We start from the raw sequence: 26,989 nt of genomic DNA, 5'->3' as shown, positions 1-26,989 counted from the left end.
GAATAAACACGCAATAACATGATATGAGCATTTCACTCGGACAGGGGTCAAGCATCTGTGGTCATCAGGTAGTGCACGCCTTCTAGAAGCTGGGTGTCTTGTTCGTTACGAGTGTGATGCATGCAACGACGTTTTAGAAGAGATGTATGGATTGTACGTGCCGTGCGTGTACACGGATCCTGACTGTGCGTCAGGCCCAGGTCGGCTCCTTGCCGTGCTCTAGATGGATTAGGATGGACAGTTTTATCCCTTAGTCGGTTGTGTTTCTATAAACCTCACCAAGAGCTGCCTATATATTTGTACATGTTGTATACCCTAATCAATCTATTATTTCACACAATCCCAATTGCTTTCATTTCATTTTGTTGTAAAGTTTGAAGGCACTCTTGCAGAGTTGGCGATCCATTTTCGTTGCCCCGTTTGTGCCCAATGCAGTTGGCGACATGCGCAAACTTGTCATCAGCACTCCAATCACAAGCTACAGAACCAGAAGAAAATGCTGCAAGGAAAGGAACCCGATGGAATTTAAAGGATTGTATGTGTTACACACGAACGTGTTTTCCAAATCGGTATAGTTCGAGTAGAAGATGGATCGAGACGATGGAGTCAGCGTCATGCCGTCCGATACACCAACACTGCAGTATAGTTGTTGTATAAACTGCTTATACGTACACTTGTGATTGTAAGGCAACAACTAAAGAAAGGAAAAAAATTTCTACTTATTGTACAAGTAAGTAGTAGAAGGGAATTTTTTTTTCTGAAAGTAACAATGGCACCTTTGTATATAGATCAAAACTCTAATGGTCCGTTTGTTTCGTGGAATTGAATCTTGTTCTAGCAATTGGATTCAATAGGAATTAAATTACATAGAATTAGATTCATTTCAATTTTCTTGTTTGGGTGTAATTCTTAGAATTAGATTCCAAATATTATTTGGTTGATTAGAAATTCAAATGGAACAACATGCTACCAACGTAACTCTCTCTACCACATGGAGTTGTCAGACACTATCGTACATGTCCACGAGCGCGATGGCGACGAACGAGTTGGTGGTGAGGTCGGCGTCTTTGAGGACGTAAGCTTGCATCTCCCAACCGAGGGAGAGCATCTCCAGCTGCGAGCACGCCGGTGGCGTGTTCGCGAACGTGACACCATCGGGGCGCACACCGCGGGTGACCATGTCGTAGAGCACCTCGACGGCCTCGTCAAAGCGGCCGCTCTGAACCAGAAGGCTGACCATGGTGTTCCACGTGACGAGGCCGCCGCTCGGCGCCTCGGCCGCGTCGACAGAGTTGAAGAGCCGCTGCGCGTCGTCGACCAGGCCGAGGCGCGCGTACATGGAGAGCAAATCTTCACCAAGCAGAGACATGGCCCAGTGTGAATTGCGCCACCAACCACACCGGCGACATCACCACGACGTCGACAACGCACCTTCACACGGGCTCAGATGCCTGCCACCGTCGAGACGCGGTGCCACCAGACAAAAAGGACGGAATAGGGCCCGGTCCAGGACCACGCCGCAGGAGCGGGTGCCACCACGACCGCCGCCGCACTGCGAAGTGCAGCAGAGGAGCTGCTCGCCGTGGCCGCGAGCACCTCCGCAACTCTACCGCGCGGCTATCAGCACCACCATGCAAAGGATGAACCAGGCCTATCATGGACCCCATCACAGGCGCGGAGCTGACAGCGACTGCTGCCACACTGCGAGATGGCGCTGCCACCGTGGCCGCCACCGCAACCTATGCCATGGCCCCGCCGTCCACTGTGACGCAGGCATTGCCCACCACCCAAACCAGGTTGGGACGCCCCGCAACTTGCAGATCTGGTCGCCCAACACGTGGATCCGGTCATCCTCTACGCAGATCTAGCCGCCCTATAGCTGCAAGCCATGATTACGACCTTAAACGAGAGAGAGGGGGGGGGGAGGAAGTTGTTGGGAGAGAGGAAAACGGATGGGGGGAGCAAGATGGGGGGCACCGGCCCTAGAGATCCTCGATGTCGCCTTCTTCGTGGAGGAGGGGGCGGCGGCGGAGGAAGAGGGGGTGCCGGAGGAGGGGGCCGTGGCGCGGGAGGTGGCGGCGCAGGGGCGGCGGCACGGGGGAGAAGGAGTCGGGGGATGGCGGCACGGGGGAGAGGCAAGTCGGGGTCGGGCCGTCGGGGGAGAAATGATTTCTGTTTTTTTGGTCGGAATGTTTGGCAGGCTAATCATTCGGACAGTGGAAACTTGAGGAAAGACCGTTTTCAATTCCGGGTGGAACCAAACATGCCAACTTTGGGAACTAATTCCAATTCCACTCAATTCAAATGAAACAAACGGGCTCTAAAGGATTTCTCTGCTTCGACCGAATTGCGTTTTGCTCCACTATAAATAAAGGGTGAGAAAGACTAGCAGACCGACGGATATTAATTTTTCAGCCGCTTTCTACTACAAAGAAGAGAGAGACATATAGTGACACCGATCTGCATCGCGTCCTTTACGAAAAGCGCGCGATTATCCCTGGACCCAGCCCTGACCAGTTGCCATCATCATCATCAGCAGATCAGCTCCAGGTAAACGTGAGGTCTTTCTTTAATCTCCACCTGCATTTTCGTCCGGGAATGGCCAGGTGATAATTTGCTTTTCCAGAAAGCTTGAGAGCCGTGGCAGTTGAGAGCCAAAGCTTTGGGATCCTTTCAGTCCCTTCTTTTCTGCAGAGCCTTTGTGTTCGGCATTAGGGACTTGTATTAGTGTGCATGAAGGCAAAGGTAAAATGATGTCCAAGTGGTTGGTCGATGCCTCGATGACGCGCGGTCGGATCGCTTTCCGGTACCATGGAAGACGGGCAGATATCAACTTGTTGCTGTGCCGTAGGTTTGAATTTTCTAAATACACAATATTTGCTATGCACCTAAATACTAGCCTAAACATATTAAATTGTAGCTACAACACTTTGAATACTTGTTCTGTTAGGCTTCTTAGACTATTGTTTTTCTATTGGATAAGAATTATTCAATTGGGAAAAAGGCTTTTACACCTGAAACAAACTCACGGAATAGAAGTTTGTACACCTGGAATGAATTATACAAACTCGCGAAGCAAAACTCACACAATAGAGACATAACAATATAGACATGCAATATTATAAAATTAGCGACAATATTATTCAAAACAAATGCATTAGAGCTCTGAAATATATAAAAGTTTATGTACTTCAAATAAAAGTTTTGTACGCTCATGGAATAGTAATTTTTCACAAATGGAACAAAATGAAATACAATGGGAGAAGTAAAAATAGCAAAAAGTATAACTTAATATTTTGAAAAATGGTGAAATAAATGAATTGTATTAGCAAAACAATTTTTTTACGAAATGAAAAATAAAAAAAGAGAAGAAAATTCCAGGCTAACCTAACTAAGTACACTATGGGCTGAAAGTATATAGGAACCAAACGAACAAATATATGTGGCCATAGGTTAGTCTGGGCTATTGGGCCCGATCAACATCGGCTTTAAGTTTGGTTGCTCCTTCCTACCTCTTTCAATCACCCTGCTTTAAGTTTGGTTGCTCCTTTCTACCTTTCCTGGCCGTGCAGGTTCAGCAGCTAGTGCGCGGGACATCGGCTTGTACGTTGGGCAAGTTGTGCACATGCACCGGTGCAACACCCACCCTGAATTGGATACGAATTCAAGGGTGGGTTCCGTTGGGTTTATTGGACTATTTTTTTTCTATTGGTTAAGAATTATTCAATTGGGACAAAAAGCTTTTACGCCTGAAACAAAATTACGGAATGGAAGTTTGTACACCTGAAATAAATTATAAAAACTCAAGAAACAAAACTCACACAATAGAAACATAACAACATGGACATGCAATATTATAATATTAGCGATAATATTATTCAAAATAAATGTATTAGAGTGCTGAAATAAAAGTTTATGTACTTGAAATAAAAGTTTTTTAATGCTCGTACAACAATAATTTTTCACAAATGGAACAAACTTAAATACAATGGGAGAATTAAAATAGCTAAAAATATGATTTAACATTTTGAAATGGTAAAATAAATGAATTGTATTAGCAAAACAACATTTTTTACGAAATGAAAAATCAAAAAAAGGAGAAGAAAATTCCAGGCTAACCTAACTAAAAACACTATTGGGCTGAACGTAAATTGGACCAAACGAACAAATATATATCGCCAGGCTTGCATATAGATTAGGCTAGTCTGGCCCAATCACGCCAGCTGGGCTATTGGGCCCGATCAACAGCCTCTCTCTCTCTCTCCGTTTTCAGTCCAGATCACGAATTGGACGCCTGCCTGACTGACGTGACCAACCTAACTCTGTTCCTCTTCCTCCCCGGCTGGCCGGTCAACGGCAGTAAGCCGGTAAGAGTAAGACGGCAGTAGCTGGGAGGCCAGTACGGCACACGCACGCGTGCATCCTCCTACCTCTCCAGGTGCCTCACAGTCACAGCACTCGATCATGCCGTATAAATTATAAAACCCACAGCTCCATCCTTCGACCAGTGCTCGGCTCCGCTCTTCCTGCTCGCACCCGTCATGGACCACCGCGCCTTCGTCCGCCCGATCGCCGTCGCCACGGCGCTGCAGCTCCTCGCCGCGCTCCACGGGGCCGGGCCGTGCGTTACCACGGCCCGGCCGCTGGTGGGACGGCTGCCCGCGGCGGCCTCCCGGTCCCGGGCGACGACGACGTCCGCGCTGGCGGTGGCGCCGGCTGCCGCCGCCCAATATCAGCGGGGCGCGGCGGCTGGCGGCGACGAGGACGCGGCCGCCAGGGAGGGCAAGTGGCTGCCGTTCGCGGGCGCGCACCACCTTCCCGCGGCGTACTGGGCGCACAAGCCGGTGCCGTGGGCGGGGGTGGCGGTGGGCGCGTCCCCGGAGCTGGGCGCCGCCGGTGCCGTGGAGGGCGGCGGCGGGGAGAAGGTCGTGCGTGACCGGGACCACCGCCGTCGTCACGGCCGGGAGTCGTACGTGGGCGACGATGTGACGACGCGGCAGGAGCAGCTCGCCATGTGGGCGTCGCTGCTCAACCCCAAGGGGAGAGGGACGCCGGCCACCGGGTGGTTGCCGGCGCCGGGGATCGGCGAGGCGGCCGACGACGAGCCAGCCAAGGCGGCAGATACTGTCCCTGTCGAAGGGGCGGAGGGGGATGAACCGTCGGCCTCGGCCGGCCAGACCTACTGGGGCAACAACGGCAACTGAGATGAACACCACGCTGCACGCTGCTGATGTTTCGGCAAAATATTTCTTGGCCTGCGATTTCGCTTTTTTTATAAATAAGATAAATATAGTATTGTTTTGCAAGTGAAATTCTAAAAATGCAGTGCAGTTAGCAACTGCAGGATTATCTTTTCTGGAATTCCTACACTTGAAAAAAGTTGTGACAATCTTTTTTTTAAGGAAAAAGCTGTGACAATGTTGATATAAGTTAATCTCAAAAGGAGAGGAAATATAAAAATCTCCCCCATACTAACTAGTTTGATTGATCCAAAACTTGACAAAAAGGTCTGGTCCATTTGCATTCCTACGGACGCCATCAGGGGTCGGGCAGCAGGCAGATTGGACAAAAGGTTCCAGGCCAACATGCTCGGCCTCGGCTGCCAGCCAGCTATGTCGAGAGTATATCATTTCAAAAACCAGCAATTGTAATCACACAGTGAGACCATATATAGGGCATGCTTACCAGGTGTCTGAGCTTTTTCAAGCTAAATTTAATAAAATTTGGCTAAAACATATTCCAACTGAGCACATAATTATCAGCGATTTTTAAAGGATCTACATATAGTTTTCGATGCAGTGAGGAACACGTGGTTATCCATTCAAAAGACTATTATCTCTAATAACGTATTAGATTTTATCAGATAATCATAGAGACTATGGGAGTGTGTTGTGTGCTCAGTTAGAGACTACTACACAGCCATGCATAGAGGCTGGGGTATCATTTTTGTTCCATCATCTAAAAAAGAAAGAATATGAGAATTGGTGCCTCCGCTGGGGGAATGAATATGAGAATTTGTCACTTCATCACAAAAATGGAGCATATATGATTGCGCGGGCAGCTGAACTGATGCACTCGGCAACCAATAGGCAAATGTGTAGTTTCGCCCCCCCCCAAAAAAAAGGAATGTGTAGGCAGAAGCTTTGGAATAGGAGGCTGCAGCCACATATTGCAGGACCGCTAGCTACTCGTCGGCCGCCAAAGAAGAAAACGATATGCGACATCCTTCCATATGTGGAATGAGCTGCATGGAATCGAATAAGGCAAAGCATTAGATTGGCCTCTCCGTGGCTGTGTAAAGCCGGCGCTTCAAAACCGTTCACCTCGGATCAACTAGAGCTAGCAGGTATATCTCGCTCCAAGTTGCTTACTTTCGGTTAAACTCGCAGCATATGTCAAGTCAGTAACTATCCTTAAACATGTTATATAAGTTTTCCTCCGTCTCAAAATATAGCTAGTTTTAGATGTATCCTAAGTTAAACTTTTTTATTTGACCAGTACTATATTTAAAAATAATTTATTTTAAATAGAAAATGATACATGTGGTGATAGTTGGTTGCTTCACGAAATATGATCTCTTTCTTTCACCTTCCCCTTCCTCCCTCTCATCATGTAACATTGCATGAGATGATATACGAGACCGTTGGTGTGTTTACTGTACTTGTGCAAATAGATTGGGCCGTTTTAAATACTATCAGACCATTGGTAATTTCCTCTAAAACTTTTTTTAAAAAAAAGGAATGGAGATCTTTCGAAGCTAGATGCCACAAATCCCACAAAGATTCTTAAAAGCAACCCTTTTATCCAAACAGCTCCTGAACAGGAGGAGACATTGGTGGGGAGCTTGCTTGCCATCACAACTAATAAGTGGACGAGTTTGAATCTAACATCAAAAAATCTGATCTAATAATTAAGAACCATAGTTAGGATATGGAACTATTAAGTGTAACCACCTAATCATTCATCTGTTGCTTCTGCTTTGTCATTTTTTCTCCTTCGTGTTTTTTCTTCCTCCTGCCATTTCTACATTGGTACTCCATTAGAACACAAGTATAGCAGGGGCGAAGCCAGGCGAGAAAGCCGCTAGGGTTGGATGCATTAAACACTGCTAGGGTTGGATGCATTAAACGCTGGGTCGGCCACATGAATGAACAATGTTGAACAGTGATTTCCATTGATTTTGGCAAATTTCATCGGCATCCGGTGACCCCGTGGCTCTATGCAGCTCCGCCCCTGGTCCATATAATGTTTGTCTTAGGTTAAACTTTTTTTTAAAAAAAACTTTGATTGCCAATAGCTAAGATTTCCTATATATGGGCCTGTTTGGTTAGCATTGCTTATAAATAAGCAACTTATAAATAAGCAAATAAGTTGCTTATAACCCAAACACTCTTGCTTATAGAGTTGCTTATAAGTTGCTTATGCATAAGCAAATAAGCAAGTTTTGAGCTGCTTATTTTGCTTATAGGGCACTTTTACTCCTCCTACCCTCATTCTCTCTCCTCTCTCCCCTTTCTCTCTTCTCTCTCCCGTCACCACTGCCTGGCGCCGCTTCCGCCGGCCGCCGGCCGCCTGCGCGCCGCCCGCCGCCGCTCCCGCCCGCCCGCCGCCCGCTCGCCGCCCGCCTCCGCGCCGCTCGCCGCCCGCTCCCGCGCCGCCCGCCGCCCACCCGCCGCCCGCTCGCCGCCCGCCTCCGCGCCGCTCGCCGCCCGCTCCCGCGCCGCCCGCCGGCCGCTCCCGCTCGCCCGCCGCCGCTCCCGCCCGCCCGTCGCCGCTGCGCCGCCCGCCGCCCGCCTCCGCGCCGCGCCCGTGCTCTTCTTCGAATCCGGCGGAGGCGTGGAGCTCGTCAGTCGTCTACCTCCGACTAAGATCTGGGAGCAGCAGGCGTCGCGACTCCCGACGCGTCCTTCTCCCAGCCAACCTTGCTCCTCCTCCCGCGCCCTCGCCGGATCTGGACGAGCGGAGGGGCGCCCCGCGGCCGCCGCCGGCCGCCCGCCGCTTGCACCCCGCCGCTGCCCAAACCAAGGGGTAGGAGCTGGGTAATTATCAGGGGTAGAGGAAAATAGGATGGCAGGGGTAAATATGTCCATAGCAATCATATAAGCAACCCAAACCAAACACCTAGACTTATAAATAAGCAACTACAATAAGCAACTTAAGCAACTTATAAATAAGCACCCATAACCAAACAGGCCCTATATAGACTTACGAGGCAACTTTGATCGCTCAAGAGAATAGCTGGTTGGATGAAAAACAATGTGTCGTAATTGATTTAATTATGCTATAAGTAGTTGTTCCTATGCATAATCTTGAGCCATACATGGATCCTTGCAAAAAAGAGAAAATATTGTTCATCACATCTCGATCTTCCCCCAATAATAGAAAGAAGATAATAGAAAAAGGAGTTAAACATCGACTGCTACAGATTTTATTCTCCCCCAAGTGGAACTTGCTTTGCCTTTTGTCCCTACTTCCTTGTTTTTCGTCCAACCAGCTTGATCGATATATACGTACTGTCATTTCGCGCCACTGAATCGGAATCGGTCGCCAAGTTGCCGGAGATATCGGCCATCGGAACCTTCAGGAAAAGAATGGAGAAAGAGGGTTTTGTCGCCGGCCGGTGACTCTCTCGCTTGCCTGCATTCCCGGCCCTGTCCGAGTCCGTCGTCGCTTGCTGGTGTGGTGAGCCCTAGCCTATAGCTGAAGCTAAGCACGCAGTCAATCAAGGTGTGTACAAGTACATCAGATACGCTGCATCTCTACAGCTGCATCGATCTCTACTGCTAGCTCGTAGCACGTACTCCTGGGGGAAAAAAAATTTGGAAACACTCGCGGCACGCAGAGGGATCCAGCACCCAGGCCCCCCAGATCATGTCAGGATGGCGACAAGCATGTGAGTCTGCACTCTGCTGCATTCCAACGGGTTTTCCTGATTCAGACGAAAAACATTTTTGGGGGCAGGCACATGACATAATACGACCTTTAGTTGTTGCTTGGATTCCCGCTATCTTTTCCTTATCATTCAGACATGTACTCCGAGCCATCCTGATTATTGGGCTCTACTGCGTAGCTGGCCGAAAAGCATGCAGAGTTTCCATCTGCGGCAAGCCTGCATGCAATGCACCCACTGAATCGCACAGGGCCACATCAGCCAGATGGATCGAGATGGTCCATGCATCCCCAAGAGATGGAAGAAGAAGAGAAGAGAGAGGAGAGAAAAAGGAGCCACCTGGTTGGTCACCGGACCTTTTGGTCTCCTCCCGCATGGCCATGCATGGCATATGATCTGATGTGAACCCTCCTGCAGCTGCTAGCAACGCAAACAAGCAGGCACGTAGCTTATTCCGGCTGCACCGATGCACGCGCACATACGGATACGGATGGATCGAGAGATCTAGGGGCCAGGCCTGGGGCCTCTGCGTGAGTAGTTGGCCTGTGGGGAAGGATGCTCGATGGATTGCTCGGCAGCCACATGCCACTGCTTGGCCGCTACAGAGGCCCTCCCTCCCTGCCTGCAGCTCTCAGCTCGGCAACGGCAAGAGGGGCCCAAAAGATGTGGCCACGATTCGGGGGATCTATTTCGTGGCTGGGCATGCCTCGGCTGATGTGGATAATGACCAATGCGTGTGCAAGTGGAAGTGGGCGCGGCGCAGTACGTAGTAGACCAAGGGGGACGATGTATATATGCATCGTGAATTGAATTCAACCTGGCATCTCTTTTCATATGATAACGATAAGATATGTGTACGTGTATTCGTATGGATGAGTGTGTTCGTACAAGCATCTGCAACTGCTCGCAAAAGAAAAATAAGTCCAAGATATAACACATATGCAGCTAGCACAAACACGTGTGATGATCTTTTATATTCATGGGCAAGCTAGCTATATGCTAGTGTCAGATCTACACGCTAGTCAAATAGATATTCTGTTTCCACCCAAAAATCCAAGGATGGACTTGTTTCCAACGAAAAGAAAATTTAAATTAAAACAGAGATGGAGAACGCCAGCATGGCCGTACATGACAACAAGAAAGATATCCCCCAGTTCATTTTGTTTATCTGAGAACTTGGAGTGGTTGCGTATGAACGACTGATCGACCAGTCTTGCTCAGCGTGGAAGTGGAACAGTCGCAAAATTGTCGATTGTGCTTGCGATCAACGTCATACAAAAAGATGATATTGTCGAACTAAGAGCTTCTCCCATGCTGCTGGAGAAGGTCAACTGAATTAACCAGATTATTAGTTGCTTCAAGTAGTTGCTAAAAAAACTTATTTGTGGGCCCTTTTCTATCACATTTCCTGTCCTAGCTGCTGCTTTTTTTGGGCCCCTGTTGTCATTTTCTAGCATTAAATGGCATGCCGTGTTTTCACTGTCACCCTTCTAGCTGTGGAATTTTCTGCTACGATGAAATGGCAGCTTGCTAGTCCTTGCACCCGTTCGGAACTTCGGATGTTTTCACTACCACCCTCTCTAGCTGTGGAATTTTCTACAACTATGAAACGGCAGCTTTGCTAGCCCTTGCACCCGTTCGGAACTTGGGATGTTTTCACTACTCTTGCACCCTTCTAGCAAAGCTAGCTCTTGCACCCGTTCGGTACCTTTTATTTTTATTCTTATATATATGCAAAATTAAGATTGAGCTTATGCTTACCACCAAGAGAAATTTATGTAACTTAGGTAACTTGAGAAAGATAATATTAAGAAGATTAGCACATTATTCTCTAGGGCTTTGATTGTTATGTAAAGCCCTCCATCACGGGTAGCCGAAGAGCTAGCTACTTGTGGACTAAAAGTCCACCGTACCACTCGAGATTCTTGCATGGCCACAAAAAATTCTCAGTCACGTCATTAGACTTGATGAAGTGTGTCTGTGCTGCAATGGCCTAGCTAATGGCTGGGTCTTTAAAAGAAATGGGCCTAATGGCTGGGTTTAATTTCTTTTGTAGACCCCACGACGTTGACAAATTTAAAGGAGAAGAAAAGATACACTAAACGGTTCCCTTTCCGTCGCACCATGATTCTAAGCTTTGCGGTCCACACATGCGCAAATGAACAATTTGCCTCTAAACCTGTCAAATTTTAATTATAGCGATCGCTAGCTACTACACTACTGCGGGCCGTCGCTGAAAATCTTGTTTTGTGGTTGTCCTATGATGCTCCGCATGTAACTTGGAATGCGACATTAGATGTGGTTGCTTCCGAGGTACAGTTTGGGATCAGGCTTTCCACTGTAAAAGAAGCGCATTTGTGTTTCTAAGTACAAACACGTATACACCAACTGTGGAAGAGCAGCGATATTTGCTCCCTCCGATCCATTATCTGTTACTTGTGCCCTAGAACCTGCGCGCGCAATTTGATCTTTTCGACTTTTTGAGCACCATTCAGCCATCCGTTAAGTATGCCCTGTTAGATTGGAGATGGGTCATTGACATAAAAGGGACACCTTTGGGATTGCATTGACAAGGTGCACCTAGCTCATATATAGGGTACCCCGATCGATTCAAGTGGAAACAAACGTCAAGTGGTGAATATGTGACTACTTATCAGGCATCCTTCTATGGTCGTACGTACTTGATGGAAGGAGTATGTACTTGATGGGAGGAGCGTAGGGGACAATCTGGAAGTCACACATCTCACTAGAATGCAAGTTTTTCTCCTGATTGGTAATATATAAACATCGCTGGACCCAGAGGCCGATCTAGTGGTGGAGCGCGGGGGCTCAAGCCCCCCTACCACCTCTCGAACAGTAGAGCTCCTTGAGCCTCTCTATAATTTCTGAGGAAGAAGAAAAAAAAGGAAGGGAGGACAAAGGAGGAGGAGAAGGAGGAAGCTCTTGTGGCTAGGTTTATGGGTTGCACCCGCCACTAGTTGGACCTTAAAACGCTTGATACAATGGTGTTTGCCGCTAGCACGAGCACTTTGCCTTGTGCACTCAGGAACCAGGAAGTGAACCTTCTTCTAAGTTGTGTTTTTAGTAGGAAGTGCTTTGTCCTCTCATGTCCACAAGCGCTCACAATAGCTATGTGGTTAAGAAGAGCACGATAAGATTCGCAAGGGTTATGACAGTCATGCTCGTCTGGAAAATTTGATCCGAAAGGAATAATAGAGTGCTCAACGTATTCCTTGGTAATTTCTTTTTTTTTTAAATTTCCTGTGAGGTGGTGGCGTGTGCTGTAGAACTTTTGCTCCGGGGCAAGTTTTCGGAAAAAAAAAATCACCATCCAGCCATTATAGTCGCGCATGGAGCCATCTGGACCTACTTCTCAATCGATTCAAACTACTTCGTCGAGGAACGTAGGGAAGTAAAAACACGTGAGTCGGCGCCGATTGTCATGGAGACGCGACGCGGCACACGCACCTAACGCGGCGTGGGGGCGCCGCGGCCGCGCCACCGGCACATCCGGAGCAATCGATCGACAGCCCGAAGCGAAGCGACCGGCTTCTCCCCCAATCATCAGCCAAGCCGCCGTTCGCCGCAGATACGTACGGTACGCGCCTTCACTAGCCTACCAGCCTGGGCGGTTACTCGAAATGGTAAAACGCGCGCGGCTACCTGCGCGGCGACGCCTGCTCTGCTCTGCCCTGCGAGACCGCCGGCCGCCCGGGCTAATCATTCGCGCCCAGGCTGCCGGACCCCTACCACCACCCTTCCGCTTTCCCGTCGCCCTCCTTGCATCCCTTTCTCCCCCGGCTTCCCTCCGCCCGCCGTCCCTGTCTGCGGGAATCCACTTCAATTCAGCCACACCGCAATGCTGCTGCTGCCCAACACTTCTGCATAAAAGCAACCGCGGCCGCCCGGGCACCCCCGTCCCCTTTCCTCCCTTGCTTCCTCCTCCTCCGTCGAGCTACAACTTCTCAACCCCACCTCGTAGCTCCTCACCGCAGCTCCAGCGCCAGCAGGCTGCAGCTGCAAGTGTGTGTGTGTGTGTGTGTGGCTGTGCTCTGCTCTCTGCTCCCCTCAAGCAAGGATTCCAAGCTCTGGAGACGAACGAGGAAGCTTCTACCTAGTACCTACTAGGAGTGGTCAGTCGGTTCTTGCTTTCCTGATCCTAATTTCTTTTCCTCACCTTGTTGTTTCGAATTCGCCGCTCATGTTTGCTGTTCTTCCTCTATACTTCCCTCTTTGGGATTTTTTTTTTTTTGAGGGGAGATCTGATATCTTGCTTTCACCCTCCCCAAAATCTTAATCTTACTCCTGATTAAAAAAAGCTCCTTTATTTAGTAAATAAAAGGATCTAATCTCCTCTGTTATAGCCAGATAGATTTGCAGTTTCATTTTTTTAACATAAAACAGGACCTTTCCATTGTGTTTGGTTGCTGCTCACGAGCAGGTAGGTCTAGATGCTTCCCCCCTTCCAGCTTCTGTGGTGTCCACACATCTAATCCTCCTCCTTTTTCCGTTCCCTCTTTGTTTTCTTCCCCTCTTTATCCTTCACGGTGTAAGAAACAATGGCAATCGGGTGAACTTGGCTGCCTACCTAGACTAGGCTAGCGCACGGTTGCATTTTTATACAAGGGAATTCTCAACGGATTACATAAGTTTGATTTACAACTTGTGAAACAAGATACACTTGTTTAAATCTTCTCTATCTATACAAGATCTATCTGTTGCTAGAGGTTTAACCAATACATCTAAGTATCAAATGCCATCACGTTCATTTGACGTGTTTACACAGGACTCCTCTATCCTTAAACACACTGTTCATGTTCTTCACTCCACAGTACAGATGCTCCGCTTTCCCAGATCCATGTACCCCCTGTAGGGCCTGCCAATCCCTCCTATTTCCATTTTCCGTCTGTTGGCCATCATCCAATGTCGTGCGTACAATCAGAGTACCGATTTTCTACGGAAATAATTTCCTTTTCTAGCTCTTTTGCCTGATGCTCCCTGAGCGACACGTGCTTGCTTGCGGCTTGCCCCATTTGAACCCAAACCTTGCCGCGTGCTGCAAGATCCTGGACAGGAATTGTTTACAGTTTCTTTTTTTTTTCCTCTCTCCATTGACAGTTGCATAAAGAATTTCCTAATTGGAGATGAAGCTCGCTTTCCTTCAATTCCCCATGCACTCGCCTCTGATTCGTGCAGCTCATGTCGTTTGGCTCTGTTTCTTTCAGCGTGCGCTCTGCTTGGACAGAAAAGTGATTAATTGGCCATCAATGTTTGTGGCAATCTGAGCGATGAACCAGTTCGTGCCTGATTGGAGCAACATGGGAGACACCTCCAGGCCGCTCGGGTGAGCACTTCGATTTGAGTCCTTGATCGATCGAAATCATGAAGCTGTCCTGTCTCCATCGGTTGATTGGATTTCCGTTTCTTTCTGAGACTGAGAGGAAGGCTGAAGATTTCCGCTGTTTCTTATTTCGCAGCGAAGACGATGACCTCATCGAGCTGCTCTGGTGCAACGGCCATGTCGTCATGCAGAGCCAGAACAACCGGAAGCTACCGCCGAGGCCCGAGAAGGCGGCGGCGGGGGCGGCAGCTCCAGCCCCCGCGCCGGCGCCGCAAGACGACGAGGCCGGCCTCTGGTTCCCGTTCGCGCTGGCCGACTCGCTCGACAAGGACATCTTCTCGGAGTTCTTCTGTGAAGCACCGCCGCCGCCGCCGGCGGCGGCTCCGGTGCCCGCAACCACGGACGTCGAGGCCGGCAAGCCCTGCCGGGACGACGACGTGCCGTTGGAGGACGACTGCGGGCGCGTCGGGGCGTGCGCGGTGTCCGATGCCCCGTGCGACCTGATGCCGCCGCCCAAGTCGACGCACGTGTCGGGATCCAGGCAGCAGACGATGAGCCTGGCGGACAGCGGCGACAACGCCGGCGACCTCTCGGACCTCGTCCGCGCGGGCAGCGCGGGGAAGGCGGCGGTGGAGGCCGGCGCGTCGTCGATGCTGAGCGCGATCGGGTCCAGCATCTGCGGGAGCAACCAGGTGCTGGTGCAGCGCGCGGTGAGCGCGCCGGGGCGCGCGTCCGGCGCCGCCCGCGGCGGCGGCGGCGGCGGGGGATGCTCCGGCAGCGCGCTGCCGTCGGCGATGGGGAGCGCGAACGCCAACGCCAGCGGCAGGGGCAACGAGGCCACGGTGGCGTCCTCGTCGGGGCGGTCCAACTACTGCTTCGGCACCACCACCACCACCGAGCCGACGAGCACCAGCAACCGGAGCAGCAAGCGCAAGCGGCTCGACACCGAGGACTCGGAGAGCCCCAGCGAGGTCTCGTCCTGTTTGTTGTCGCTCCTGAGCGAGCAATGCCTTGTCGATCCAACGATTGTTTGGTACTAACGAGCAATGAATGCTACGACGATGCAGGACGCCGAGTCGGAGTCTGCCGCGATGCTGGCGCGCAAGCTGCCGCAGAAGCTGACGACGGCGCGGAGGAGCCGCGCCGCCGAGGTGCACAACCTCTCCGAGAGGGTGCGTGATTGTCCTTGCTAGCATTATTTTTTTCGTGTTGGACAATCGACTCAACCACAGCCTCTGACATGGATCGGTTGTTTGTCCTTCCCAATGCAGAGGAGACGAGACAGGATCAACGAGAAGATGAGAGCCCTGCAAGAGCTCATACCTCACTGCAACAAGGTACTACCGACACTATAGACTGGACATTGGACAAGCACTCCACTGGCCACTGTCACTTCACAGTACATATTCTGTGGAAATCTTGTTACAACAAGTAGTCATGTTGTTACATTACATTCCGTGAGCAGACCGACAAGGCGTCAATGCTGGACGAGGCCATCGAGTACCTCAAGTCGCTGCAGCTGCAGGTGCAGGTCAGTACGACAGCGACCGCCGCGTCCTCGCTCCTCGCCGTGCAACGGTGCAGGCCACGAAACCATTCTGACCAAACTCTTCTGCGCGCAGATGATGTGGATGGGCAGCGGCATCGCGGCGCCGCCGGTGATGTTCCCCGGCGTGCACCAGTACCTGCCGCGGATGGGCGTCGGGATGGGCGCCGCGGCGATGCCATCCATGCCGCGGATGCCGTTCATGGCCCCGCAGCCGGTGGTGCCCAACGCGCCCGTCAACCCCGTCCCGCTCTCGCCGGGCTACCGGGGGCACATGCCGGCGGTGGGCATCACCGAGCCCTACGCGCACTACCTCGGCGTCAACCACCTCCAGCCGACGCCGTCCCAGGTCCGGCGACTAGTCACCCCTGTTCCCCTTCTTGATCCGTTGTGTTTTCTTTGCCGCGTCTCTGAGGTGTTTGGGCAGCATTTCGCGCAGGGCGTGGGATACTACCCGCTGGGGGCGAAGGCCGCCGTGCAGCAGAATCCGGCGATCCACCACGTGCCGGGCGGCGGCATGCCGGCCGCCGCCGCCGCCGCGCCCGGGGTGCTGCCCCCTGAAAGCGCTCCGAGCAGAGGACCAGGTACAATGCCCACGGCTCTGCTCTCCTGACAAGAGCTGGAAATCATCTGCTAGCATGTTACATTTCGCAGTTCAATTTTCCACGGTGAACTGAAAATGAAAGATGTGTCCAAGTTGGGTTTTCTACTGCATACTCCATAGGCGTAAAGGTCTGAAGGACAATAAAGCTATATGTGCAGAGGGGAAAAAATGAAAGAAAATGATGTGCTGGGAAAAGGCTTTTCAGAGTTCAGCCCAATGATTAGCAGCACAATGGAGAGGAAGGTTCTGCGAAGGGATTCGCTAAAGCTTTTTTCACGTAGTGGAGTAGTACCGAAAGTCACATAGCTCGCTTTTTTCAGTCCTAACAGGATCTGAAAAGGTGTCTATACAACAGAAACAGCGAGTTAGTAAAAGGTCTACTTTGTACTCCCTTATGCAAGCAGTACAAGATGGACATTATAAACCATCAGCCAGATAGTAACCATCTCCTTTACATGCTCATGCTAGGTCAGGAATACCCAGTGGTACGACATGAAAACTACGTAACGTCTGACCCTTTGCCAATGAAACTCGGTAATGAAAAGAAAAATCTGATGCAATTGGACAAGATAAGATTGGGATGTTACAGTAGAGTCCTTTTCTACTTATTCCACACTTGAAGAAAATGGTGTGATAGTATCGTATTATTACGCAATTTTACAGTAGTGTTGAAGCGCCCCTATTTGCGCAAAACTAAATGTGATGCAAGTACTAGTTTTAGGAAGGCTGGTACACACATTTATTCAACAGATAGTTCAAAAGCTATACAAGGGAGCGGTCAGGTAACATAGACCCAAAAGAGATACAACACAAACACATTGTAGATGCAACCTATAGACATCCAAGTCCATAAGCAGCACGCAACACTTCACGACAGCGGAAACATCCTTAACAGCCCAACACCACAAGCAAGTTGGGTGCGGAGACGACCTTCTACTCGAAAACTTCACCAGCGACGTAGTCCGAATCTTCCTCTGTACCAACAAAGTAAAGGTGAGTACATACGTACTCAGCAAATCCAACCCCACCCTAGGGAAAGGGGTATAAGCATACATGCATAAGGATAACTCAAGGAATATGCCGAGGTTTATTTTGCAGAAAGCAATCTTTTATACACATGCAAGGTTTGGTTTTATAAAACATTTTTTACAAGACATGTACTTTTCATATTACAATATTTATGAAAGAGTGGGGTAATCCTACACAAAGGATCTAAGTTTTAAGTGCTACTAGACACCTCGTCCACGGTAGCACGCGGCACACTTGCTGGATATTTCCAAAATCCGATTGACACCAAAAGGTTTGCCCATCTTTCCCAAATAGCTAGTTATGTGGCCAAACATAACTCGTCCAAAACCGAGGACACAACTATTCGAATAGGTTTTAAGTCTGAGAGGTGTACACTTTACCCACAAGTAGGGTACCGCAACACGAACACCGTAGTGCCGGTGCAGATCCATCAAAGCCATTACCCACCATATAGCATAATCCTGCCTAGTCATCCACGAGAGCTAACTAAGAGGTTCCTGACCTTCCTACGAGATCTTCAACCGGGCCACTAATCCGGTAATTGCTTACGACTGCTCCTTGGCCTCCCGTTGCGTACCTGCCTACGGACGACTACCAGCTAGCTAGTGAAATTTATACTAAGCCTTTGCCACACACAAAGGTCGAGTGGTTGTACAATAAGTTATGTTAGGCAAGATGACACATGAACTCAGTCGTTAACTAAGACAAGATGGATATCTTCCATACTCAGCCGCACAGGCACGAGCCAATACTCCAAGGCATCCCACACAAGGAACCCTGATCCGCTCCATCTAAATAATCACAAACACCAGTTATTTATTATCACTTTTCCAAAATCACAATCCATACTCACACCAACACACTCAACACATTTTATCTTTTGTAAAACCATTGCATTTGTAAAACGAGTAGTAATGATGTTGAGTAACCAGTTTCTAAGCGTATTAATATCAAGGTAATCGGCTAAATGAGCATATCATGTCCAGCGATAAATCCTATGTCGTCAAGGCATAGTCAAGATATATCAATTCAAGGAGTGGCTATCCAACCAGGTTTTAACTAGATCAAGTAGTAAAATAATCTGAGCATATATATAACTTGATGCAATTTATAAAAAGACTTCTACGGGTTGAGTTTGAAAACTGGGATAAATATGATCAAAAGGGAATAGGTTGGACTTGCAGTCTTCAAAGCCTTCAGGCAGCTCCTGCTCATGGTACGGGGCTTCTGGCTTCGACTCGCAGTCCTGACCTTTGTACTCTAGCTCACGGTACTAGCCTCCAAACTATTTCTCCTCCTCGATCACTCCATCAGCTATGTCAACGACAGCGCAAATGACAAACAAACACAAACAAGCGCAAACACAAAATAAAATGAGCTCAAATGGATATGAGGATAGGAGGGATAGATAATATATGCTTTTAGAAGAATTTAGGAAAAACAATCATATGAATTGGAGTTGACACGGATGAGATATTATAGTTATAAGTTTGGTTGTTTAATTAATTCCAAAGATGGATTAACATAAATCTGATGGGTTTAATGGACCTAATTGCATGTGCAATGGCCTGGTGGTGTTTTTGGACTCACACGATCGGTACATGGGCTATGGGTTTGACTAATGTTTTTGGCCCGAGAAGGAAATAACAGAGAGGAGAAGAGAGAGTCAGAGAGACACGGAGAGAGGATGACGTTGTTCGTCAGGCAGCACCGCCATGTCCACGGACAGGGGCTCGCCGGAGTTGGGTTCTGGTCCTCCGTTTCCATATTTGAGGGCACGGGGAGAGAGAGGAGGATGAGGGTATTCGATTCTGGGGGTTCTTGGCTGAGGTGAGGGGGTGGAAGGAGATCGGCCACGGGCGGCCATGGATGCGACTCTGGAGTTCTTGGGGAGCTTGGTGTAGCCAAGGATAGGGAGGGCCATTGCTTGGGGAAGGTAGAGGAGGGTGTGGTGGTGCTCACCGATGAACTAATCAAGCTATGGTGGCCTATTATCGGAGATCGACGAGGGTGAGCTTTCTCTATGCGAAAGCAAAGGAGGAAGAAATTGGAGCGAGGAGGGAGGTGAGCGTCGGAGCTGGGTGGCTCGGCGAGCTCGGGACGACGACGGAGAGCTTCTGGTGGTGGCTTTATAGTCGACGAGGGTGGAGTTGTGTGAAGAGTATCTTGGTCTCTTAAGTAGGTTTTGGTGAATTAATGACGCAAGCTTAAGTGTCTAATAAAGTTTCAAGTGCATAAGCAGGTTTAAAAGGAATGTTGGACATGGAGCACTTGTGATTAACCCCTCAAAAGGAAATGAATAGATAAACGGCATACTTTGAAGGCTAAATTTATTTTTGGTTTGAATTTGAGTATAGGAATGCCGCACTATTAAGAGGGATGCGTAATCTCTGATCTTTCTATTGAAAAAGGTGCTCAAGATGATCTAACAAACCTATGAGAGACACCTTTGCACTTGTACATCACATGAGGATGCTAAGTTTGGTGCTAACTTGAGAGCTCCGGATTTTTCTGGAGAATCTTGTGGAATCTTTCGAATTTTTGGAAGTCCAGAGTTTTCCAGAAAGTGCTTCGGAAGAATCCGAAGGTTCCGGAGTTTCCGAAAAAAGTTTCAAAAAATTCCGGAACTCAACTCCCAACGGCTAGTTTCGAAGTGAAGGGGTATAAATACCCCTTTACCCCCACCCACAGTTAGACTCTTCACCTAACTCCGTGCTAAGCTTCTGAATAGCATTCAAGTCCCCCTCTTTCCTCCCCTTTGACTTTCTTGGTGAGATTTGATGGGGATTTAAGGAGGGATTCAAGGAAAGGGCAAGAGAGGGTGCTGTGAGCTGATTTTCCATCTTCTAAGCACCTTGTTCTTTGTCAAACCGGTGGTTTCGCGTTTGTTACTCTTGGAGCTTCAAGCTCCTAGCTGGCTAGGCGTTGCCCGTTGAGCATCCAAGGATTGTGGCTACTAATAGGAAGTTTGTATCACCCCGACGATTGAGTAAGTGACTCTAGCTTGATTTTTGTGGTCGCTAGAGGGAGGAAAGTGGCTTAGAAGTGAAAAGCCCACCCATCGTGGATCCTCAACGGAGGCGTAGGCTTCAAGGTGTGAAGCTGAACTCCGGTAAACAAATCTTTGTGTCTCTTGTGCTTGTTGTTATTAAATTTGTTCATATTCAAGCATAGAACATATTTCTAGGGTTTGTGCTTGATCTACATTTCTAGCAAGTTTTCAGCTGTTCTATCTTGTGCCAAAGGTCTAGAATAACCTGTTGCTTAACCTATATTCGGTGATTTACATTTCAGCAAGTATTTCATAAGGTTGTAGTTCAAATCCTCATTTTTCCGGAGAATCCGTAGATTTCTCCAGAAATTTTGTAAGTTGCAAAATTTACAGAAGAATCTCCGGAAACTCCAGAAGTTGCTAACATAATTGTTCGAAGTTGTAAAAATTTTTAGGTTCAACTATTCACCCCCACTCTAGTCGACATACTAGATCCTTTCACTGTGCCAGCGGCTCAACCGTCCGCCGTGAATGGCGATGCTGTGGTCGGGCGGTAGCTTGCGAGCATCAGCTTGCGGTGATGGTGGCACGGAGACGACGGTGCGTGCAGGCGGAGTAAAGGCACGGCGCAGGCGATGGGATGGCGGGAGCAGAGGACGGTGGAGCGTAGCTGGGAGGGCGGCAACTTGCCCTGGTCGTCGGTCTCGGTGCTGGGCAGCGGCGTGTGCGAGCTCGGTGGGCTTTCTGCGAGTGGAGCGAGCAAGGGCGAGCTCGCGTGGTGCGCGGTGGCAGCGAGCGGTTGTGTCACGGGGTCGGGTTGTCGCTTGAGCAGAGCGAGGGTGAGCGCAGTGAGGGGGTCCGGCACATGAAGCTTACAGGCGAAGCTCCGACTTTTGCTCGGCTTGTGTCGTGCCTGTGAGAGCTGTGCGGGTTACGGTACTATAGCAGTGTGCGTGTGAGGAGAGGGGGATCGTGTGCTGGCATGGGGCTTGCGTCGCAAGCTTGGCATGCGATGCTTGCAAGCGAAGCTCGTCTCTATTTTGTGCATGCACAGGCAGGAAGTATGGGTGGGAGAGGTTAGAGGAAAATGATTGATTAACATGTTGTTAGCTTAGGGAGAATAGAGAGAGAAGCAAGTTAATCGGCTGCACTAATGGAAAGGGAGATTAGGCTACGGATGGATTTTAGATGAAAAAAAGGAATTGAGCTCGAGAATAGTTTTGTAATATTTTGAAATTAGATTTTAAAATAGGTTTTGAAGTTTTTGAATTCGAGTGATTTTTAGATTTGAATTTTCAGGCTGTTACAAGTGTTTTCTCACATATGCCAAAAGTCAGGTCGTTCTAGCTTATATGCAGCTGGCCTTGCACGTCAATTGTATATTTGTATTGTACCCAGCTTAATTTGTCGCCATCCGTAAACTAGTCAATTGGTTCATGTGTGTGTCTATACACACACATGTGTATATATATATATATATATATAGACACACACATATATATATGTGTACACACATATATATCCCTTGTGTCCTCATCTTCATATTGGAGTTTATCTAATTTCTTCTTAATTTTTGCAGGATGACTAACCGAAAAAGATAAATCACATGGCTGGGCTGATGTTTTGACAAGTGTGAAAAAAATGGACAGCCAGAAGGGTGACGCAGAGGAAAAGTTAATGAAAATAACAGGGGGCATTTTCTTTAGCGACCCATTTTGAGATTTGTTCAGAAGTTTTAGGAAGGGGTTGATCTCTTAACAGATTGTATTGATATAGCATGATTTTTGTTTAGTTGGTACCATGATAATCTCTTGTTTATGCTCTCAATTCTTGAGTTGAGAATAGTTGAGATAGTTAAGAGGTGGTGCTTCTGTTTTGATATTTAGATGCAAACCAAGTGAGGAGTTCGAGAGCGTAAAACACGGAAAGCAACTGTAATTGTTGGTGTTTTATGCTTTGTGCAGTTTCCATTGTACATAATTGAAGTACTATTTACATGCAAACCAAGTGAGTATTTCATGACCATAATATATGACATTCCTATGCAATAGCACTACACTACTGCCATATGTGCAATAATATTAAAATAAATGTTTGGCCAATCAAGTGAAGTAATTAACCTGCCACCGATACAACTAAACCACCATGTATCAATTCAAAATTTGAAAGTTATCCCTAACCCTAGCTCAACTAATATTCCAAATAACTTGCAAATCAACCAACAAAACGAAGACTAACACAGAGGTATAGCAAGACCAACACAGAGGTAATAACGCAAATTGAGGTCTAGGTGAGTTATTTTTAAATATTATAAAAAGTTTGAAAAATGAAAAAATCCTGCAGAGCAAATAGTTTTGTTGTTATACTACATCCACTGAAAGCTTTGTTTTCATTATCTTTATTCTGACAAAATGATGTGTATTTCCTTCTCCCTCTCATGTTGCCCTTGTAGTATTGTTATATAATAACAGATCGTCAATAGGGTACACCCGATCCAGTTAATATTAAGTGACTTTTGTTGTCCATCCGAAAATAACTTAACTTTGGCAACTGGTACTTTGCATTTAGGATATAAAACATGTTTGTGTCAAAAAAAAATTAAAATTACTGTGACTTAAGAAGCACTCATTGATCAAAGAATGGTCCTAGTAATGTGTAAATACACTTATAACAGTTATATTACTTGCAAACTAACCCTAAAATTGTTTGAAAATCTTTTTCAACCTTTTGAGGAGCACTCAAATGCCAGGTGCATTCCGTAGTATAAAGATGTGGGGACGAACTTGGTGCTTGATGGATAGTAGAGAACTGACCTTCCATTCAACCCCTTTAGTCCCGGTTAACATTAGACCCGTGACTAACATGGCTTTAGTCCCGGGTCAAAAAATGTGCCACCGAAGGCCACCGCGGGAGGGGGGGTTTTAGTCCCGGTTGTAAATTAGTCCAGGTTGTAACGGCTCCAAAAAAATCCCACCGACGCTCCCCCTTTTGTTCCGGTTGGAATTTCCAACCAACCGGGACTAAAGGGGGGCCTTTAGTCCCGATTGGTAAGGGAGCTTTAGTCCCGGTTGGAATTACCAATCGAGACTAAACGCCCATCCCAGCCTTTTCACGTGCGTCCCCCGCCCGTGTCTCCACCTTATCTCGCGCGGCCTTTATCTTGCACGACAGGCGGCTCCTCTCCCACTTATCTCTTCTCCCTCCTCCTCCTCACCCTTTCTTCCGAGCAGGCGGCTGGGCAGCTCCGACGCGGGCGCGGCGGCCGGTGCGGCCGGGAGGCGCGGCGCTGGCGGGTGGGCGGCGCTGTGGCCTTTTTTTTATTTTTTTGAAACTTTTTAGTCCAGGTTGGTGTTACCAACTGGGACTATTTAGACCCTCTTTCGTCTCGAAAATTTTTATCCCGGATGGATTTTCGAGATCTTTGAGCCCTACCAACTGGGACTAATGCCAAGTTTTCTACCAGTGTAACTTTCTCCACTTTTCTTTGTGCAGCACCATACGAAATCCGTAAATGGATTCTGGAGATCTTTTTTCGCAAGCTGCAATCAGGAACAAATATTGTTCCAGCCAATTGGAACTTGGAAAAGGCGATGGTGCTGGTATCTTCTCATCTTATCTCCTTTGCTGTTTTGAGGTTGACCTGATTGTGAGAAGCGAAGCAGCTCGGCTCATATGTGGCTTGCTTCTTATGTGTTTGTTTCCAAATGATCAAGGTTTCCAAGATTTTTATTAATTTATGTTTTTCAGTTGATTAACTTTGCTAGCAATTAATAGCTTATATCTGCCCGTATCCTCGTTTTTTTATTTTTGAGCACAATAAAGGTCCCCATGTCTTGTTGCTATTTGTGCAGTGAAGTGCCTAGGACCCATGCCTGAGCCGATGCTGTGTGATCTAGGACTTGTGTGTTTGATGTTTACTGATGAGTGTCAAAACAAGAACAAAACTGCAAACCTATGCAGAAGTATCTTCATCAGAATTGTTTTATTTTCTCATTTTTGTACATACCAATTCATATTTTGAATATGAAATTATGAACTATGGTGACAGGTTCGCACAAAGTGGTCGAGATATAATAATTCTAAAACATTGATACCTGCACATGGCAGTAAATGAGAATTAAATTCTAAACACTTAGGATCTTACCTATTTTCCCCAATATTTCGCAAAATATTGTAAAAAAAGAGGTAAGATTTCATGCACTAGGTATTTCTATACTCTGTACAAACAAATATCACACACATCTTGTGGCCTATTCACATACTTTGAATATTAAAATATCTGCTTATATATTTTACAATATTTGTAAAAGTGCATGTTCAACACGCATTAGATCACACAAATCTTGTGGCCTATTCACATATTTTGAATATTGAAACATATGGTTATATATATTTTTACAATATTTTGTAAAAGCGCATGCTCAACATGTATAATTCTTTTTTTTAATTTTATTGTAAAACTACTTGAAGAAGCACCAAATAAAATTCCTTAGAAAAGTATAGCATAAAATATTTTGAACAAATAGACAATTTAAGGGGTATTTTTTTGGATTTTTCTATCCTGGTGAATTTGAGAAGGTTTTCATACTTATCAAAATCTTATGAAATAAAATAAATCTCAATTGCAGCTCTCAAGCTGTTTGCAGATTTCCCCCCATCTCTCTTTCTCACTTCCCCAGGCCCACACGGTCGCACCACATAAGCAGCTCGGTTGATAGCTGAACACCATGTCCTACATGTGTGAGGACTGTGAGCCCGTCACCGACCAATTCGCTTCGGCTCTTGAAGATGCGGTTGCGTGCTAGTGATGCCGATTGAGGTTAATTTTAACGTTTTTGGAAAGTTATCAAGACTGTGGCTTAGATTTGGTAGTGGATGTGGTAAATTTAGTTACAGATTTTTAGTAGCTCTCACGTTATAATCAAGGATGGTAAAAAAAGCACTTTTACTACAAGTAAAAGAAAATTCATTATACTGATGGAATTTTATATTTGTCCTCAACCATACATGTTCTTTTGTGAATTGTAAGGAACGTTGGGGTTGCAGCACATGGATAATGTCATTCTACTGGGCTTGCAAAGAGTAACAAACTCACAAAAAAAATAAAAATAAAGAAGTCTCGTGATCACTGATGAGTGCCCAGGTGCTACTTCTACATGTTTAGTGGTTGTTTCAGCGACACAACTCATCTCAATTCTAAGTACCTCCGATTCTTTTAAGTAAAAAGAACTAGTCACAGGCCAAAGGAGGTGCCTGAAACATCAAATATAATGAACCGGAGGTAGTAGTTAATAATTTGACTTCGGCTATTGCGAACCGCGGATAGGTCGCACGTGGCTGATGTATCCTCCGTTGCTTGATAGCAAAGAAACAGAGAGCCTCTCGGCAGACCTCTTTGATATCACCTGCTTGATAGCAAAGAGGACGGTAAGCAATCCTCGTCACAAGCAGCAAATTAATTAAACAAGATCAAGGAAATAAAAAAAAAGCTAAAGCATCATTCCAATATAGCCCCTTTTCAACTTACTTTTGTATTTTGGTTTCCTCAAATACTTCAGTTGAGGGAGACAGAGACTCCATGTAGATCCAGTAAAGAAAAGTGCAAGCAAGTTTAATGGAGTTCATACGACCCTCTTGAGTGCTATCAAAGTAAGCCGTTGGACTATATATGCATGCAGTCCTTCACCGTTAAGTTCATCCTAGTCCTAGCTTCCTGCTTGCTCGTTAGCCTGTCATGCAAGAATTGCTGCAGGTCATCACAAAAACTGTTTTTTCATTCACTGATCATGTTGCGAGGCCACTCCGGTCGTGTGATCATTTTGCATACTATTTGCAAAAGTTGTGCACAAGAAAAATACCTGGCGGTTTCAACTACCGTTACTTGTCACGATATATTTACAAAATTTTAATAGATTGTGTGAGATAGATAAAGTTAGCGCTGACCAGGTCGTCGACGACCAGAGTCACTGCTGGGCTCGCTGGGCCGTGAAGGAGTGGACGCACCAGGATTCCCAAAATCCCAACCAACTCACGCGTGAATGGGCCAGAGTGGGCAAGTAGATGTAGGTGCGGACTGGACCTGCTGCTGTAGTAATCCGCGTCTCCATGGAGGTGTCTCGGGCCGTGAGCGAGCCTAGAGCTCCTCTCGGAATTTTTTTATTTTTATATATTTCTTTACGATTTTGCAGAAATAAATAGTTCGAACGAAAAATTTGCAGAAGTAGAACTATGCCGCTGTACGAAACGGCAGCAACTTCACTACAACCAGTTGAAACGGCGGTAGGAGGAATGGAGCGCTGCACAGCCACCTACCGCCGTGTGAAACGACGGTAGGCTGTTACCGCCGTTTCACACTGCGGTAGCTGGGGTATCGCTGTTTCAAGCGGCAGCAGGCTCCAGCTTTATTTTGGATACCGTGTGTGAGAGAGGGAGGTGCCTCGGGCCGTCTCCAGCGGTCCTAGATAGCAGTAGCGACGTCGCCACCAAAAAAAAAAATCGGCACAGCAGCCCCCAGTTACTTTGGATACCGTGTGTGAGAGAGGGAGGTGCCTCGGGCCGTGAGCGAGCCTAGAGCTCCGCTCGACGCC

At 47.5% G+C, this 26,989-nt stretch overlaps 2 protein-coding genes across 5 annotated transcripts; both read left to right on the top strand.

Annotated features, from left to right (window-relative positions):
* Positions 1-4,355: 4,355 nt before the first annotated feature.
* Positions 4,356-5,469, top strand: LOC117840120 (uncharacterized). The gene has a single exon (XM_034720580.2). The coding sequence runs from the start codon at positions 4,542-4,544 to the stop codon at positions 5,202-5,204; it is 663 nt and encodes a 220-aa protein (XP_034576471.1). The 5' UTR covers positions 4,356-4,541; the 3' UTR covers positions 5,205-5,469.
* Positions 5,470-12,593: 7,124 nt separating this feature from the next.
* On the top strand, positions 12,594-22,405 carry LOC117839281 (uncharacterized). 4 transcript variants are annotated; one of them, XM_034719588.2, is made up of 10 exons: positions 12,594-13,023; positions 14,116-14,234; positions 14,368-15,202; positions 15,299-15,403; positions 15,503-15,568; positions 15,697-15,762; positions 15,854-16,126; positions 16,217-16,361; positions 20,435-20,522; positions 21,982-22,405. In XM_034719588.2, exons 2-9 carry the CDS (start codon positions 14,179-14,181, stop codon positions 20,494-20,496), a joined length of 1,608 nt encoding a protein of 535 aa, XP_034575479.1. In that variant the 5' UTR covers positions 12,594-13,023; positions 14,116-14,178; the 3' UTR covers positions 20,497-20,522; positions 21,982-22,405. The 4 variants fall into 4 exon arrangements, with proteins under 4 accessions (XP_034575479.1, XP_034575478.1, XP_034575481.1 ...); XM_034719587.2 differs by having other exon boundaries at positions 12,595-13,023; positions 16,205-16,361; XM_034719590.2 differs by lacking the exon at positions 20,435-20,522 and having other exon boundaries at positions 12,597-13,023; positions 16,205-16,361.
* Positions 22,406-26,989: the final 4,584 nt, after the last annotated feature.

The sequence above is a fragment of the Setaria viridis genome, chromosome 9 (genome assembly GCF_005286985.2).
Source record: "Setaria viridis chromosome 9, Setaria_viridis_v4.0, whole genome shotgun sequence".
NCBI classification, from domain to species: domain Eukaryota; kingdom Viridiplantae; phylum Streptophyta; class Magnoliopsida; order Poales; family Poaceae; genus Setaria; species Setaria viridis.
This window is presented reverse-complemented; position numbering and strand designations above follow the sequence as displayed.

What these genes read in the sequence shown, in the direction of transcription:
- LOC117840120 (XM_034720580.2), top strand. Translation starts at nt 4,542, where the DNA reads ATGGACCACCGCGCCTTCGTCCGCCCGATCGCCGTCGCCACGGCGCTG.
- LOC117839281 (XM_034719587.2), top strand. Translation starts at nt 14,179, where the DNA reads ATGAACCAGTTCGTGCCTGATTGGAGCAACATGGGAGACACCTCCAGG. An exon ending in ACTCGGAGAGCCCCAGCGAG is followed by an intron (nt 15,203 to 15,298) that starts GTCTCGTCCTGT and finishes ACGACGATGCAG; the next exon opens with GACGCCGAGTCGGAGTCTGC. An exon ending in TGCACAACCTCTCCGAGAGG is followed by an intron (nt 15,404 to 15,502) that starts GTGCGTGATTGT and finishes TTCCCAATGCAG; the next exon opens with AGGAGACGAGACAGGATCAA.